At 36.8% G+C, this 18,028-nt stretch overlaps 1 protein-coding gene across 1 annotated transcript in view; it reads left to right on the forward strand.

Annotated features, from left to right (window-relative positions):
- LOC134851525 (probable serine--tRNA ligase, cytoplasmic) overlaps window positions 1-16,494 on the forward strand; it is a 29,362-nt gene extending 12,868 nt beyond the window's left edge. Inside the window, exon 3 of the mRNA XM_063867651.1 lies at window positions 16,134-16,494. Coding sequence (XP_063723721.1) covers window positions 16,134-16,291 — 158 coding nt within the window. The 3' untranslated portion in view covers window positions 16,292-16,494. The remainder of the gene's footprint in view (window positions 1-16,133) is intronic.
- Window positions 16,495-18,028: the final 1,534 nt, after the last annotated feature.

Consider the following 18,028-nt stretch of genomic DNA (forward strand, 5'->3'; position numbering starts at 1 on the left):
GGTACGTTTTTGTTAGATTAGCGCGTCGGCAAACGATGGGCGCTAAGAATTACCCGAAGAATAACATCTATTCATAGATATGTTTATGACACTGTTGATAGTCTGATCGTAGTTTTCTATTATTTCGTTCCACTTGCATCTCATCTTATTAATTCTGGATATTCCATTATCTTTAAATTATCCCTCAGGTTGTAGTTCTTCCTCCCTATACATGGCTTTCGCAATTTTTTTGTTGCCTGAAGTTTCTATTCATTTTGAACTAGCTCAAGAAATGTTGTTTTCTAGCAGTCAAAATTTTGTTCATAATAGTTTTACTTTGAAATCCTCAGGTATTTTGATCTCAGTGTCTTATTGGATGCTTTTGTGTAACTTGTACCTCGCACGATTTCTTTTTTTCTGTTTTCTGAATGGGAGTCTTTTCTTGAAACCCGATAGTAGGTGGATGAGTTTCCGCATCATTTTTGGTTTCCATTTAACCTGTTCTGGGTTTCCACTCTCTGAATGTATTCTGGGTTTCCACCTTCTGAAACAAGTTAAGAAGTTCATCACAACAATTACGCTAAGTTATGTCAAATTTGTCTGCTGTGTGACCTGTATGCTTACACTGTTGTCTACTTAGTGGCCGCACACCAAAGAAAGTTTTCTCGGGTGCTGGAATAAATCAAAGGCTGAGCTTAGCTTATGCAATTTTGCTACCCAAGGGTTACGAAGCTAAAAGAGTCATAAAAGGTCATAAAGAAGACACGTCATAAATTAATCAGATTCGAGATACGGAAACAGTCGTACGCATAAATTTAAACTAAAAACTTATTTCATTTTGATCTCGATTTTGATTGGGTTATGACGTGTCTACTTTATGACCTGTCTACTTTTTGACCGCACACCCTCCCCAAGTGTCTAATTTCACCACTGAGTCCTAGTTATAGTCATTACCTCGAAGTGGAGTTCATCCGTGAGTATCTACATGTCAAAATGAGAATGTTCATCGATTAAGAGTAAGGAACGTAGTGAACACTCTTACATAGGTCTCAATGATTTTTTGTTTTATTTTTAGGAAAAATTCTAAAATTTGTTCACGCTCAATTTTAAATTTTTGCGGCTTGTCTTTTGATTTCTGTTGAAGTTTTTTCATTTCCTTTCTTAAAAGGAAGGCATGCTTCATTATCGTACAGTAAAAATGTAAAGGACACGAAAAGCATGATCAAATTCTAATTTTGAAAATTGAGTTTAATTAGCAGATTTACCAGCGAAATGAAAATTTTACCTGTTGATTCAGTTTTCCAAAATGGGTTAATTTTATCAAAAAGTGCCAATCATAAATTGTTCTAAAAATTCGAAGAGCTTTAAGGCCATCTTTTTTCCTCGAAATTTGAAAGTTGGGGAGTTTTTTTTCAAAAAACAGGTCACTATTTTGTTCATTACGAGGCCAAACTGTGCTTTTTGTGCATTGTAAGCGGATTCCGCAACAAGGACGCTCCTTTTGTTCTTCTTTTGTTCTTTACTTTTCTTTGATCGTTCCGACTAAATTTTCACACGTTTAAAGACTTGTCTCTGGAATCCAGGAACATACAGTGTTCTGATTTCAAATAGAAACAGAAACATGAATTATTTTATTGCGTTCACAAAATGTGACGCCGCCGCCACCACAAAAGAAATATGTTTTTATTCCCTTGCAAAAGGAAGGGAAATGCTATTGGAATAATTCGTATAACGTTTTAAGCATTGAGAATTGAAACGACTATTCTCATTCAATGCGAATAATAACAATTCCTCTCGTTAAGTACGAGCATATGAAACTTTCTTCTCGTAAAATATGAATGTACGAATAGAGAATACGAAATTAAGAAGTAACTTCTCATTTGATCCCAAAAGTGGCGTGATTTCCCCATTTGAGTATAAATAGAAGATCAAAACTACGGGAATTCATTCCCAACAATATCTCTTCTAACACCGCAACCTCCCTCTCTAATATCCCAACAATAATAAGTTCCTCCCATCTGCAACCCAGCTGGTCAAGGCCAGGGGCAATGGTCCTGACTTTATCAAATCATTAGAACTGATTCAAACGAAATGAAAGTCACCACCGGGAACCCGTTCTACCTTTCCGAGGTAGCAGTGGTGGTCATGACGCTACAATCTGCACAATTTTGCCTATTGATTGTACGCACCGGGACAACGCCAGCATGACTTGGCGGCTTGGGCATTGGCCTCGCTTTGACCCAGGAGTATCGGTGCTTCACATAACAGTGATTGATCATTGACTTTCTAACCGAGCACCGGTAGGAGTAGAGCGGACACTTCAGCACCTCATCACCTGTGCTAGTGTCTTGGTTTGATGCGAAGGGTTGCCGACTCAGTTGCGGTGCTGAGATGGTCGATTCTGATGCGCTGATCAGACAGAGGGCAGTCGAATTTACCCTTTTTGGACCCCTCGTCGCTGGGCTGCTGGGGGATCTCTGCAGTTCTTTCAATTCCTTTAGGTACAGTTCCATCAGTTCCTTTAGTTACAGTTCTTTCATTTCCTTTAGTTTTAATTTCACTTTCACTACTAGCGGAGGTCTGGACCGAGGGTGAATGATTGTCTCTGAGATGCCTGTACATCTCTTTTTTGCTATGAAACATTCTACCACAGTTTTCATTAGCACATTGAACTGTTTGCGACCTCTTTCCGATAGCATTTGCTTTAAAATCCCCACCGTCTGTGAACTTGGTTGTCGAATTATGTAACCAGTTATCCTGGTCGCACTTGGTCTTGAGCCCATGGTTGTCAAGATCAGCCCTGAGCTGCCTAACCCAATCTTTTTGCCAAACTTTAGCACCTTCAAGTAGTTCATTCAAGCTATCGGCCCCGATGTTTTTAAAGGAAGCATACAGTTGTACCCTTCTCCTGCATAGTTGGAGAGCGACTGGCGTTGTTTTTACTTTTTCATTCAGTTCCTTTAGTTTCATTTCATTTCTGGTTTCTAGCCTGAGACACATTCTTTTAGCGCGGTGTATCACCGCTTCTAATCTACCAAGATCGGCGCATCTGATGACAAGGGTCTCTAAGCCGTATAGAAGGACAGGCTTTAGGAATGTCTCAATGAGGAGACCCTTGTTCCTTAGTGTCAACCTTTTAGACACCAAGGCCGGTCCAAGACGTAACATTGCTATTCTTGTCTTAGAAATGCGAGCGCTGATAGCCTTGTCAGCGCTCCCATCAGATGCTATGATACTGCCGAGGTACTCAAAGCGATTGACCTGTTCTACCTGTTCACTGAGTACATTGATAGGGACATTAGTATTGTATTTGGTGTTAATAACAATACTTTTAGTTTTCTCGACAGAGATTTCTAATTGAGCCAATCCAAAAGTTTTTGCCATCTCATTCAGCGACTTGGTAGCATTTGCCTGGTTATCAGAGATCAAAGCCAGATCATCAGCGTATGCAAAGTTTCTTTTCTCCCCACTGGTCTTACTAAGGAGGAAGTCAAAAAGGATGATAAACAACAGTGGGCCTAAAACGCACCCTTGCCTCACCCCTCGGTTCACTACAAAGGTGTTATCTTTATCAAGCTTACCGATGGGTTTGGTGTGGAGCGCTTCAATCAAATTGATGATATCTCCTGGGATTCCAAAATCCCTTAGGGCAATAAACAGCACTTCCCTATCAATTGAATCAAAAGCCTTCTTCAGGTCGATGAAAGTCATACAAAGAGGTTGCTGGTTCTCAATCCTTCTTTGCAGCAAACATCTAATTGCCAAGATAGCTTGGCCCATTGACCTGTGGCTTCGGAACCCAAATTGATAAGGTGAGATCTTAGGCAGCTGCTTATTCACCCTTATTGCAATCACCCTATTTGCAATCACAGCTTTTTGGAATTCAGTTGAAAACAAAATTCTTTTCTCATTAGGTCAAAGACCTAATGATGGCGACGCACGACGCAGCTATGATAGCAGACAACGATCCCTATTCGGATCATTGTTAACTGATACATCTCTTGAATGGGTCAATGATTATGTAACCAATGCTTCCACATGGGCACAACTCAAAGATCTCTTCCTAAACAGATTCACTGACAGACGAGATCAATTCAAACATAGAATTGATGCTGAAAATGCATCTCGCCAAGATGGCGATTTAATAAAAAATTATTTCCACAGAATCAAATCTTCTGTAGATAGAGGATGGCCCGAAAGTATTGATGTAACAGTTCATGTTGATGAAGATGCTCAAAATGCTGAGAACTATACAAACCAGACAAAGAAGTCAAAAGTATATTGATTTCTCAATTAAGGGACTAAGACCTCTAGCCCTTAAACAAAAAGCTCATGAATACATGATAGAACATCCAAATGCCAATTGGGATCAATTCACAAATCATGTAATCACAAAGGATCTAACATTCATTGTTGCTACTGATCCTGCTAATAAGTCAACGGATAAAATGACTTCATTAGAAACTCAAATTAAAGAACTAACTAAATTGATCAAGAATCAAGAAGTTAGTGCAATCAATGATCAGAATTCATTTCAACGACGTCACCCTGACATCAAGGGAAGACCTAATAGTACACGATTCTGCGAAAATTGCAGAATGAATGGACATTCTATATCTAGATGTTCAAAAAAGCAAGTTCAGGACGAAGTAAATAAGTTGCGAAAAGAGCTCACAACAAAAAATGAACGAATAGTTTCATTTGAAACTGATTATAAACGAAATCGAAGACCGAATAACTTCCCTAACCAGAGTAACCCTAACCCAAGCAACCGGTTTTGGGATAACAAAAATAGATCTACTAACAATTCAAACCCTAGCCAAAATAAATATGGCATTCGCCATAATTATAACTACAACGGAATCAATTTCCAAAAGGCTAATGCACAATCGTCTTTCAATACCAAAAGGCCCCAAACCTATGATGATAGGTATCCCAGAGAAAACAAATTCAGAGAAAAGGAACAAGTTGCTAAACAGTTCTACGACCAAGAAAATAGGCAATTCAATAGTAACCCTAGAGGTCGACCATATAGCACTGGAAGCTATAATAACAATAACAGTCGAGACTCGACGCGATCTCAATCACCAAATTTTAGATCGAATCAAATACAGTCTGAAACTACCCACTGGGTTGAGGAAGAAGTCAATTACTGTGATGCGATCACTGATTTCTTTCCTTTAAACTATTAAAGTCTCCGAAACCGAGCGGTGATAGTAATCCTAAATCAAGGATATATCTAAGCTTATATCATTTTGCCACCGGAGACAAAAATAATAATAGTGGACTCAAAATTGAATTCTTGATTAACCCAGGATCAACTTGTAGTATCATAAACTACCCAACTTATCAGGAATTGGAAAAATTAGGTCAAAAAATGACAATTTACCGATCCCAAATTAAAGCAAAAACTTATAATGGATCTGATATACGTATGTTTGGCCATACATCTATTCAATCTTGTTTCGACACTGATGGAAAGTATCCATCTAACCACAAAGTGTGGATAACTGAAGAAAAGACTGCTAATCTATTGGGAGTAGACTTTTGTCATCTATTCTTAAAAGCTCTCTACTTTGATATCCCCGCAGTTGAGTTAAAATCAAAAGAAGGTGTAATATCCTACGGGTTGATGAACAATGATAAAGAATATCCTAATGTTTCAAAAATTGTCTCAATTAACTTGAAAGAACCCCTGTTCATTCCAGCACGATCTACATACTTATACAAACACTCGGCTGAACCGAATTCATACTTCGAAAAAGGGACTACATTCCTGCCTCATAAAAATACAACCAAAACCGAATTGTTTTTCATTAATACAATTTGTACTCAAATTGAGCAAAGCCTACCTATTCTATTTGAGAATCAGAAAGATCATCCTGTCACACTAAACAAGTGTGTACTAGGTTATGCAGTAACTGATATTCAGAGATACGAGGATAAGGATCCACGATTGTGATGAGTTCACAACGAGAATTTTAAACGAAAGTTCGGAATTCGATAGCTGTTTCATGCTGAACACTGTTGTCAATACAACACAGGAAAGCAATACCCAATTATCCGATCCCTGTCTACAATATGTAGACTTCACAAAAAGGTCTACATTCGAATCGAATATGCCCGTTGCCCATGCAATCTCTGCAGATAGAGCAATGAAAAAAGGGTTTGCTGAATCAATTAGCAAAAGGTATCCTGAGCTACGACACTTTTGTAAATCAATACATGCTAACATTAACGATATTCTCATCTTCACTGATCCAAAATCTGGACAAATCATATATAACCTGATTACCAAACAGAGGTACTTTCAGAAACCCACTTACGACGCTATATTCAATACCTTGTCCGAAATGAAAGATCATGCTATAGCAAATAACATTCGATCTATCGCTATGCCCAAAATTGCTTGTGGCTTAGATAAAATGAATTGGGAAAAAGTTTCCAAAATCATTGTCGATGTATTCCAACATTCTGGAATTACTATATTTATCTATGTTTCAGGACAAGAAATCAAACACATGCCTGCCCTTGAAGTATTTGATACAGAAAATGTATCAGAGATATTTGAACAAATTGGTTCAGGTATAGTCAAAGTATGCAAAAATGAAAACGAAACAGCAACCGACTTTTCTAATGATCCAAAGAACCTTTGCAGGCCTCCCTTGAAAGAACAATTTAAAAAGTACCGAAACAAAGAACATAATGATCGGCTAATTGCCTTTCTAGTCAACGAAACGTTTACCCAATACTCATGACCAAAATAAACGGATCATACTTCACAAGTAGTGATCTCTCTTGCGCCTACCATCAAGTACCTCTAACAGATGAGGCCCAGAAATTAACAAGCTTTATTGTAGGTGGTAGACAATATACCTACCAAGTTGGTTTCTATGGCTTGAAACCACTTCCAAATTTCTTCAGTAAATTAATGAGATATGCCTTCGGACCCCTCATTAAAGAAAAAAAAGCAATTACTTACATAGACGACACTCTGTTACAGAGTCAAAATAAAGATGAAATGTTTGACACAATTCGAGAATATCATTCTCTTCTACTGAAAGCTAACTTAAAAGGTGCCCCTGATAAAACTTTTTTCTTCCTGAGAAAAGTTAAATTTCTAGGCCATGTTGTCTCTAAAGATGGTCTTTCCCCAATCGCTTCAAGAATTAATGATATAAAATATTAAAATCACCTGAATCAAAAACAGAAGTTCTAGGTGTATTGGATGTCATGGGATTCTACAGCACATACATCATCAATTTTCATGTGGACGCAAAATGTCTATATGAACTGGCAAACAGTATGATAAGTTTCAATGGCTACCATGCCATGAAGAAGTTTTTCGAAAACTGAAAGACAAATTCTGTCATGATATTTCAAATGCCATACCTAATGTAAACTACCCATTCCACATTCACGCGGACTCCTCAAATAAAGGAACCGGGTGTATACTCATCCAAGACTTTCCTGAAGGGAAAAGAATTGTTTCTGCCAATTCTAGAGTCTTTGATAAAGCTGAGCAGAAAATGTCTACTCAACATCGTGAACTATGTGGAATAATATCTGCTTTACAAACCTATGAATTCTACATTATAGGTTCACCCTTTCCTCTATGTCTTTATTGCGACCACAGACCTATTCTCTTCTTATGGTCCAGAAAAGGACAACTTTCTCATAGTTTTTTCAAATATCAAGTAGTATTGACAAAATTCAACAATTTGAAAATACTCTATACCCCAGGTTCAAACCTAGCCTTTCCTGACTTATTGAGCCGAAATGTGCCCATCGCTAATATCAAAAGATATCAACTCGAACACAAAACCATTCCGAATGATATAAAGTTCATCCTGGACAATGGAGAACAATTTTGTTATTCAGTGCTCCACAAAGATGATAACATATTTCAAAACGATTGCTATCCAGTCATTGCTCAAGTGCAAGGCGGAAAAAAGAAATTAATCAACATAAGTGACAGAGGAGACTTCAGCATTGAAGATGCTCCTGAATATTTTGAAGAATCTTGTAGTGCGATTCAGAATATAACAGATTTCTTCCGATTTGGCAAACAAATCAATCAAATCAAACGACTATCTATACCAGATATAAACGATCAAAACATTTTTGAAGAAATTCCAGATGAAGTATCTGCACTTGATGATCCTTTGGAAAATTCAGAATGGCTTGACTTATATGAAGGCAATGTTGAGAACAACCTTCTCAACGATCTGGTTAAAGCAAAAACTGAGTTTGCTGCCAAAACAAGATCTTTGAAATTAATCGAACCCCTAAGTCTCCAATCTGAAGAGAATAAATCAGATTCTCTTGAGCTAATAGCAAAAATGACCGACCTTGCTAAAGAAACAAATTTAGACGTTGAAACAATTATGCAAGAACAGTGTTACGATACTGTAATCATAGACATCAAAAATTGCATAAAGCAAAACGAAAAACCAGAAAGAAACAAAAAAAAATCCTTATCGAGAAGAAAAAGGATTAAAAGCTTATATTAGGGAGTTTGAATTATTATTCATTGAAAACCAACACGATCTTCTCTGTATTAATGAGTATAATTATGATTATACTAAGAGTTTAAAAATTTGCTTACCCATCTCCCTTGTGCTAAAACGCTTTGAGTTAGCTCCTAAGCATCCTTTTAGCGGTCATCACGGCGAAACAAAAACTTTGGAAATAATCAAAAGATATTTCTATTGACCCGGACTCTATAAATGGGTCAACATGCTTCTTCATGATTGTCTAGAATGCCAGAAAATAAGCCTAAACGAAAAGACCTGAATGAAGCTCCATTACAACAATGGGGACAATTAGAAACAATCCCAATGAAAACGATACACATTGATCATAAAGGTCCACTCAGACAATCAAGTCACGGCAAAAACTTTTGCTTAGTTGTGATAGATGCTCTTAGAGAAAAACATCACAACCTTTGGTATTCCACAACAAATTATTCATGATAATGGAAGCGCATTCATGAGTAATGACTTTGCTCATTGGTCCTCTGAATTGGGAATAACCCTGAGACGAAGAACTAATTATTCGCCTTGGACTAACGGAAAAGTTGAAGTCCAGAATAAACATTTAACCCAGTACTTTCGACATTTCTTGAGTACCTCAGGCTCAAACTGGTCTGAAATAACAAATAAGTTTGCTTTTTCCATAACACCGCAATTAATTCAAGTACAGGTTGCACTCCATATGAGATTGTCTTTGGCATAAAACCTCAGGTTCCCCTTAGCCTTAAATTAGGCCTCTACCGCGACCAAAACAAAAGATGTACCTCTGAATTTTGCGCTGGTCTCGAAAATCATGCTCATACCGAGCATAAGTCAAAAAATGAGACCATAGATAGATTTCTAGAAAATCAAATTTCCGCCAAAATACTGAAAAGGGAAAATGATTTTAAGTTGATTTATAGTAACACCTATACACATTGCCGCCGCATCACTAATAAGGCCCACATGTTCCGAAATCAATTTAAATTAGGACGGCCTATAAAAGAAGGCACAAAAGTGTTACTAGAAAATAGATCCAAACCACTATTGAAATCTCATAAGCTTTTGAATTTGAGATCTGGACCTTACACCTTACTTGAAAAAATCACGGAGGTAACATACGGAATTCAAAATGATTTCACTAACGAAAAAAGATCGTCCACCGCAATCATATTGTTGAATACTTTCCTAAAGAACAACAAATGCCCAAACTACTGCAAGAGTTTTCTAGTGATTTATTTTCCAGTGATTTTTATGATCATACAACAAAGCAACTCCTTCAATAAACCTAAACAGGTTGAAAACTTACAATACCAGTTTTGGCCAGTAGTCAACAATGGTTATCAGCAAATGACTGATCATACCCCTACAAATGAGGATCAAAATAAAACCATTGTCCATGAACAATCATTGGATTCAGGCAGAGAAACCATGCATCTAAGAACTTTGTTCGATGCGACTGCGATTGACCAAAATCTTCGACCTATTCGAAGTTCAACTCCCTATCCTGTTGATAAAACCCCTAATCCTTCTACTGGTCAATCTAGTAGTTATGGCCACCGCCGCCTACCTAGCCGCAGTATAAGTCCTAACACTTATCTCTCAAATGACTTTGGCCGCCGCCACCCCAATATAATAACACAATATAATACTCCCCGTCCTCCTGATTTCCCTCGTTAATCTGAATCATCAGAAAGCTTTACTGATAGAAATCATATCCCCCATAGCTCTCAAGAAAGCTTCTATGAGAACACTCGATCCGCACCTGGATCACTTTCCGAATCTAAAAGACCTAAACGGACAACTCGTCCTACAAACTTTTATGGAACTACAATTCCATCTAGTTTAATTGGCAAATTTAAAAAGAAATAATAACCACTAACTATTTATTTGGCCAAACTCAATATTTTTTAAATTCTTTCTATTGGCCTTTTATTTTTTTATTTTTCTCTTTCATAAATGTTTTGTCTGTAATAAAACCACAAAAACACCAAAATTAAACATATTTACAAATAGATTTTAAAAAAAATTTTATAAAGGTTAGACTTTATATCCGTGTAGGATTTGATTAGTTTAACAGGCGCCATATTTTCCGGAGAATTTTCAGCGGCCCTACTCAGGCTCCTCACTGCAAACTGCAGCGCTGAATAAGGCCGCCACCAAGCTTGATAGATTTCTTCTAACATGATGTCCAGCTCTATCTTTTTCCTGAAAACTTCTTCTGTTGCTGGTTTTCTGAAGAATTCTTCTTGAAACTAAAACAAATTTATATACTATTTCTATGTTGCCATGCCACTTGAATAAATTTCTTTTTTATTTTTTAAAATTGGGTGTTCTGTAAAACAAATTTACATCCTCTCCAAAGAATAAGGACAAAAAGTCCATTGTTTCTTTTGAAACCACATTGTCTCCACTCCATGGGCTCCATAGTTTCTTGGCAAGGAACTTACTCTGAATTGAGCCCAGCTCGAATAATTCCTCGGCATTCAGTACCGGATACTTAAAGACATAGCTCCAGTCCATAAAAATCATAAACTCCATAGGCGTTAAGTTTACCCCTTTCTCTACTAGCCCATCGTAATATGCCACCCTTCTCTCGACTTCCTTGTCCTCCAGCAAGGCTCCATGTTTAAAATTTAGCTCGTCCCGTAAGTTCAAAAACTTCTCCGGGAAGTCCACCAGATTATCTTCAGGATCAATAAAATTCATTTTGGACGAAGAAAAATTTTTTGAGAATAAAATAAAGATAGTTAAAACTGAACGGAAAGCAAACAAATGATGTTGCTTTTAGTCCTCTTTTATGAAGAGTTTTTTTTTCATTTTCCTCCTCCAATAGGGAAGGGGAATGCAGTTGTTAAAAATTAACATCAGCATAAACGAATAAAAATCATTTCACTGCTAGATCTCAAGAAATCAAAACTAAGTGGAAAAACTACGACATTAAACCAGAGTGAAAAAAAAACACAACATTACAAAACGAATGGCGAAGGAATAACGACTTAAAAAGAGTCACTTCCGAAAGACGCCGAATAACAACGGCCAATCAGAGCTTAGATTTGCAAAAAAGCAAAAACAGCCTTTAAAAACTAACTGATATACAGTTGTTTTCATTCTTGCTCAATTCCACATCTTGCATTCAAAACCTCCTCTCTCCAAAAAAATAAATCTACTGAATTCCTCAAACAAAAATAAAAATCTAACTCAGATTCCCCATCAAAATGACAAATCCAAACAGTGAACTAGAGGAAGGTGAACTAATGGACCAAGATCCTGTTCTAACTACTCTCGAGGAAATGCTTAAAGTGAGTACTTTTAAAAAATCTTTTGCTATCATTCACCACCAAAAAATAAATTTGCAAAAAATTTATTTGGTTGGTCTTTTAACTCTAATAATACTTTCGAATCAAAACTCAGCATTTGATCCGAAAGAACAATTGTATGCAAATACTGCAAATAATCTTCGGGTTGCTCATTATGATTGTCAACTAATGACTTCTAACAAAATGTTCTCTCTAAATAAAGTAGCACCTTGCAAATTCCAACCAGAAAATTTTAAAGTAACCCATGCTTATGTTACTCTATATCAGAGACATTATCGCACAAAAGTAAATGCGACAATGTGTCGAATCAAACACCAATCATTGCGTTGTTTCTGCGATTCTTTTGATTCGAGTGGTATCGACGCTCGACAAAATATATCACTACTGATCTCCATTTATCTGCCGATCAATGTAAATCGGCCGCCGACAGAGGCTATCTTAACCTAGGGTATGCTAGTATTGGAAATATTCCTTTCAAATTTAATGTTAATACAGTAACTAATGCCCATGCTGGCAAAGTTGACGGCAAACATCATAATGAATGTGATGGCCGTTCTTGGATTAAATTGGACACTTTTGAAACTTACATGCAAAATGTAACTCTGACTGTTAAGCTCAAAGATGGAACAGTCAATAATTGGCAAAACATTCCTTTGCCCTGTCCAGTGTCTACAAATGGATGTGAAACAACATCCTTAGACGCTTTTGCTTATACTTGGGAAGAACCCAAAAATTGCATTTTCACTGTTTTAAACAGATTTCCGGCTAAAATGATTCAAAACGAAGAATCATACTATATAATTAAAGGCAATTCTAGCCCGTCCATTCATTCTACCCAAACAATGGATTCTCAAAAATTTATGCTACAGGTGATGAATAAACTGCAATCTCTTTGTGGTCATCCCAGAATAGTGTATCCAACTTCATATGATTCAATTTTTATTGCATACACTGACGGTTTCAATATGGATACTTGAATCCAAGTTAAACCAACCCCAGAAACGGGAACTATTCATAATGCCGGCCAACCAAATTCTACTTTTCTCACAACAAGTGATGATTTGCCGCCACTCAAATTTTCAACTCATCAAATTGACTACGAAGCTCATATAGGAACCAAATTGGACTATATTCTTTTTTATAGCTTCTACATGCTCAGAACGGCCGAGTTAGCCCTACTGCAAAATCAATGTGAGCTAGAACGCTCCTCAATATTAAATACTTTAATGCTTTCACTTGAAAGCCCACGTTTGGCTGGCTATATTTTAACTCAGAACCGCTCTATGTTCTTAGAGACCAATGGCAATGTTGCCTGGCTCTACCATTGTCCGAAATTTTATTCACCTTTGCAATTAATGGATGAATGCTATAATCGCATTCCCATTATGTATAAGGAAAATGTTCGATTTGTCGATCCAATTACGCGACAAACTTTTTAGTCGGCAGATCTACAAGACTGCTCCGACAAACATTCAAATCTCTTTCAACTAGATGTTGATGATGATAAGTCCTGGATTGAATTAACCCCTCAAATTACAAGGGTTACAGGACCATATCTCTTATAAACAAATTGATAGTTCAAAAAGTTAAGCATTCTTTAGCCTCTAGCCAAGGCGCTTCAATCTACACTTATGCTCAAATGCAAAAATTCTGGAATATGATTTCCGATAATTCAGATGAAAGGAATACTACAAAAAGTATCCAGGTCCTTTCTAAATGCTAAAAAATTTCTTTTCACGGACTCATATAGCCCACTAGGCTCTTCCCAAACAATATATTTGGACTATCTCATCTCTCCAAACTTTTGGAAAAACGAATACACCCGTATATTCGGAAAAGTACAATACTATTTAGAAAAATGCGGAATAGTTTTCGCCTCTTTTCTATTTATGAAATTCATACTAGATTGCCTAGTATTCATAAGAAAGGCTATTCACAAAATCACCGGCCGCTCACTACACTTTGGCAAAGTATTGCTTGCCGCCTCATATAATATACTTTTCACTTCCATAGTGACCTCAATTTTCACTCAAGATGAGCAAACTAAAAAATTGAACAAGAATGTGATCAAAAAATACAAGCCCCTCTTTTAGAGGAAATTGATAAAATAAACCAGGATCGCATGTATCCTCACATCCAATTAACAAGTTTCGAGAGAAGAACTCAAAACTTGGATCACCCAAAAAACTCAGTCTAATAAAAAAATTCTACTGTTCTAGGATATACCAACAGATTCAACTATGGACGCAACACTTGATGACGACTTGAGAGATTTTGAGGATCTTCTCTCACTCCTGCCACCAACCGATCCGCTGGATTCACAAATTTCAGCACTCAATCAACAACCAACTGTTTCTACTATTACAACCCCCACTGCAACGCCGACCTCAACACGATCCTTCGTTGAGCCACTACTTCAAACCAATTCAGCTGTCCCAATAACTACAGCATCAAAGCCACCACCCCTAAAAGTTTCACCCCCTGATTTCAAAATAGCCCTGGTTCCTTCGAATTCTCGAATTATAAAGCGAACCCAGATTGTGAGACCATATACGATACTAACGGCAAATACGCCGGTATCAATTTCTCAATATCCAATGACCATTAGGCGACAGCCCTTACACCCCACTGAATTAAACACTAAATTACATATTCAGTTAGAAAGGGAACGATACATTAATTCTAACAGTAATCGCGGCTTCGATATGGATCTCAATTATGCTTTGAATCCATTAATCAACCGTCTTAAATTAGAAGCCTATCACCCGATAAAAAAAATGTACTCCATAACTAATTCCCTTCTTGAATATCAAAAAATCTATGTCCCAGCAAAATATCTGACAGCAAAATTACAAACCCCCCAGTTAGATGAATATACTGAACAAATTCAGCGCAGTCATATACATGAAACGCATCAAATCCGGTAGCTGAAAAAGCAAATCCACAATTTGAAAACAAAAAATCACTAACTTATAGCCCGGTTGGAAGGAAATTTGTAAAAATTTATCCTTTCATTTAAACATTTATTCTTTCGTTTTATATAGCTATGTAGTATAGCTATTAATTTTGCCTTTCTCAACAATTTTGACTTTTATAAAAAACAAAAAAAAAACAAAAAATACACCCTTTTGTATGAACCAGTCCTCCCCTTATTACGCATATGGACATCCACTTCACATACTTCAGGACAAAAAGGAGACTTCGGAAAAAGAATGTTCAAGGAATGATAATTTTAAACTGACCTGCAAACTTTTGAGAAACAAATAATTTTGATGTATTTAATTTTATAGTTAAATCTCTTGGTTGTGTAAACTCTATTTTGATTTATTAATGTAACTGATGTATTTATATTCATTCAAGCCTGACTCAAATTATCAGTTGTTCGATAACATCTGCTACCTGTAATACCAACAAACTATTGAACCAACTTTATGAGATTGAAAGAAAAAGCTTCGATCGATCAACAATTACCCCACTATTCAAGTGAAAGTAAAAAAATGAAAGTTTTAGTTTTTTCCCCTCCAAATAGGAGGATGGATATGTTCTGATTTCAAAGAGAAACAGAAACATGAATTATTTTATTGCGTTCACAAAATGCCACCACAAAAGAAATATGTTTTTTCCCTTGCAAAAGGAAGGGAAATGCTATTGGAATAATTCGTATAACGTTTTAAGCATTGAGAATTGAAACGACTATTCTCATTCAATGCGAATAATAACAATTCCTCTCGTCAAGTACGAGCATACGAAACTTTCTTCTCGTAAAATACGAATGTACGAATAGAGAATACGAAGTTAAGAAGTAACTTCTTATTTGATCCCAAAAGTGGCGTGATTTCAACAATATCTCTTCTAACACCACAACCTCCCTCTCTAATATCCCAACAATATCTCTTCTAACACCAACACCACTCTCTTCAACCACCCCCACCATTCTCTAAAATAATATCCAATCTCAGAAAAAATATCTCTAATCTCACCGTAAAAAATATATGTTGAGTCAAAAGGCAACTTGCTGTAAATTCATACTAACTTCTTTTCTAATAAAATATTTCTCAGCGAATTTTAGATTTACTTTCTAAGATAGAAAGTAGAAAGGACCCTTTATTCCTAGCAAGCGTTTTGTCCGGCGCACATATGGTTGCTAGCTCAGAATAACAGACACAAAATTGTGCTCCTATCCAGTGCACAGTTTGGCCTCGTAATGTTTCTGTTTCTTTGCGTTCATTACTCTGACTTGCGTTCAACTGTCGGTTGGCTAGTTTTTTGATATGTTTTTGTATGCGGTGGTAGAAATTGTAATGAAAAATGTTTCTTTTAGGCATAGCGATTCCGGATGCGCTGAAAGATTTCTTGCCGAGGCAGTATAAAGAAGTAATCAAATTCAAAAAGAGTATGGCGCAAGTACAGGAGGAGAACAAACTGCCAACGGGTGTGGCTGGAGACAAGGGAAAGCAAAAGCCGAAAGCAGAAGAATGAGCTACTGCTAATCAATTGAATGCTTCAAAAATACACCTGTTGAATTAGATTCCGATGATGAGGGTCTTATGCTAATGCATGAACTATTTTGTGGCAGCTTAAAGTTTCTTTCTCATATTTGTCATCTTGTGTAAAATTGTAAATTATTGCATCCAGGGGTTGTTTTGACGGGTCTGGTAATACATTATTTCTAACTGGCCTGATCAGCTTGTCCTTTGCCGTAAGCTTCGAGAATTTCAGGTTATGACTAGTAGCACCACCAGTTGAGCTGGCCTTGACGGGTCTCTGGCTTTTTTTCGCGCACACTTCTTCCACATCAAAGCATTCAGTGATTAGTCATGGGAAGCGTAATTAAACGCCGTAGGTTAAATAAAGTTGCATATTTAGAAACAAAGTTTACCGCTAATTAGCCAGCAGATGCAAGTGATCGGTGTCAGGACTATTTGCCCTAAGTCAATCGGCCCTATGCCAACTTGTACTATACTAACTTGCCCTACATGGCCTATATTTCAAGCTTAATTGTTCAACAAAAATATCTTTCATCTTTATGCCAACATTATGTTCTAAGATGATATCAAAGAATCTGGGGCAAGTTTCATTTTTCTATTATCTGGGACAAGGTGGCATTGGACAAGTTGTCATCTGGGGCATGGTGGAAACGAACAAGTTGGGCTGTGAAAAGTTGACTTGGGGCAAAATGGCATGTGACTAAATTATCTAGCTGTATCGTTATTACACCTGTGAGAGCAAGTGTCTTGTAATTGGGAACTAGACTTTTTCCGTCGAAAAATTTCGTAAAAATATTAGTTGCCTTTTTGCTTGCTTCTTTTTGAACCTAGATGACGTGGTTAACTTTGCATCTAAGTTGTGAGTTCGAGTCCCACCGGACCTTGTTTTTTTTCAGTATGTTTGCAATTTTGTTTTTTCCGTTAATAATTGAATTGTCGGAGTTTCTTTTATCTGCTCAAGTTTTGTCGGCTGTTGCCACATCACTGATTTTTCTTGTGCATTAAGCAACTTTTTTTATGTTTGCAAGTGTTGTTCATTGTAGTCTCAAGGTGAATTAAAACTTTTTTTACTAAATGTTTTTATTCTTTTTCTGCTCAACTGCTGTCTGCTCAAAGATGGTCGGCCTTGTTTTTCATTTTTTGCAAACAAGACCGTTTATATTTTTGTCTGGCTGCATACTCCCTGTTCCCCCTGGTCTGTTTTTATTTACCCCTTTGTCTATAGCCTTCGAAAAAGTTTGAGACCGATATTTTGAGTTTTTTCGCTTTCTCCAAAACTTACCAAACAAATGATTTATTTTTTTCTCATTGAATAGTGCGGATATGAAAGCTTCCCTCCATGAGCGGCGAATCTCGAAATTTTTTTAATTTTTAAATAATGGTCCTAGGAATGGTAAAATTTCAGATTTTTTACCGTTTGTTTTTGACACTCGAAAACTAACCTCCCAAACCTGAGGAAGCTCCTTTGCTTACCCCAAATCGCTCAAAATTTTTTGACACAAAAATTTTTGGCCCTCGAAAAGTAAGAGTTTAGAATTTGGGACAGTTTTTCCACACTTTCAACTTCTCTCGAGAACTACCCTGCAGAACCTGGATGTGTGGTTTCAATCGAATTTACAGGTTGGTTGAATCTTTTCTGCATATGCGGCTAAGCCTGATAATGATATTGCCGAACCATTAGTCTTTTAAGCTTTCAGTTCCATGGTTTTTCATATTTAATTCCAACTTT

This window comes from Symsagittifera roscoffensis, chromosome 7 (genome assembly GCF_963678635.1).
Source record: "Symsagittifera roscoffensis chromosome 7, txSymRosc1.1, whole genome shotgun sequence".
In the NCBI taxonomy this organism is placed as follows: Eukaryota; Metazoa; Xenacoelomorpha; order Acoela; family Convolutidae; genus Symsagittifera; species Symsagittifera roscoffensis.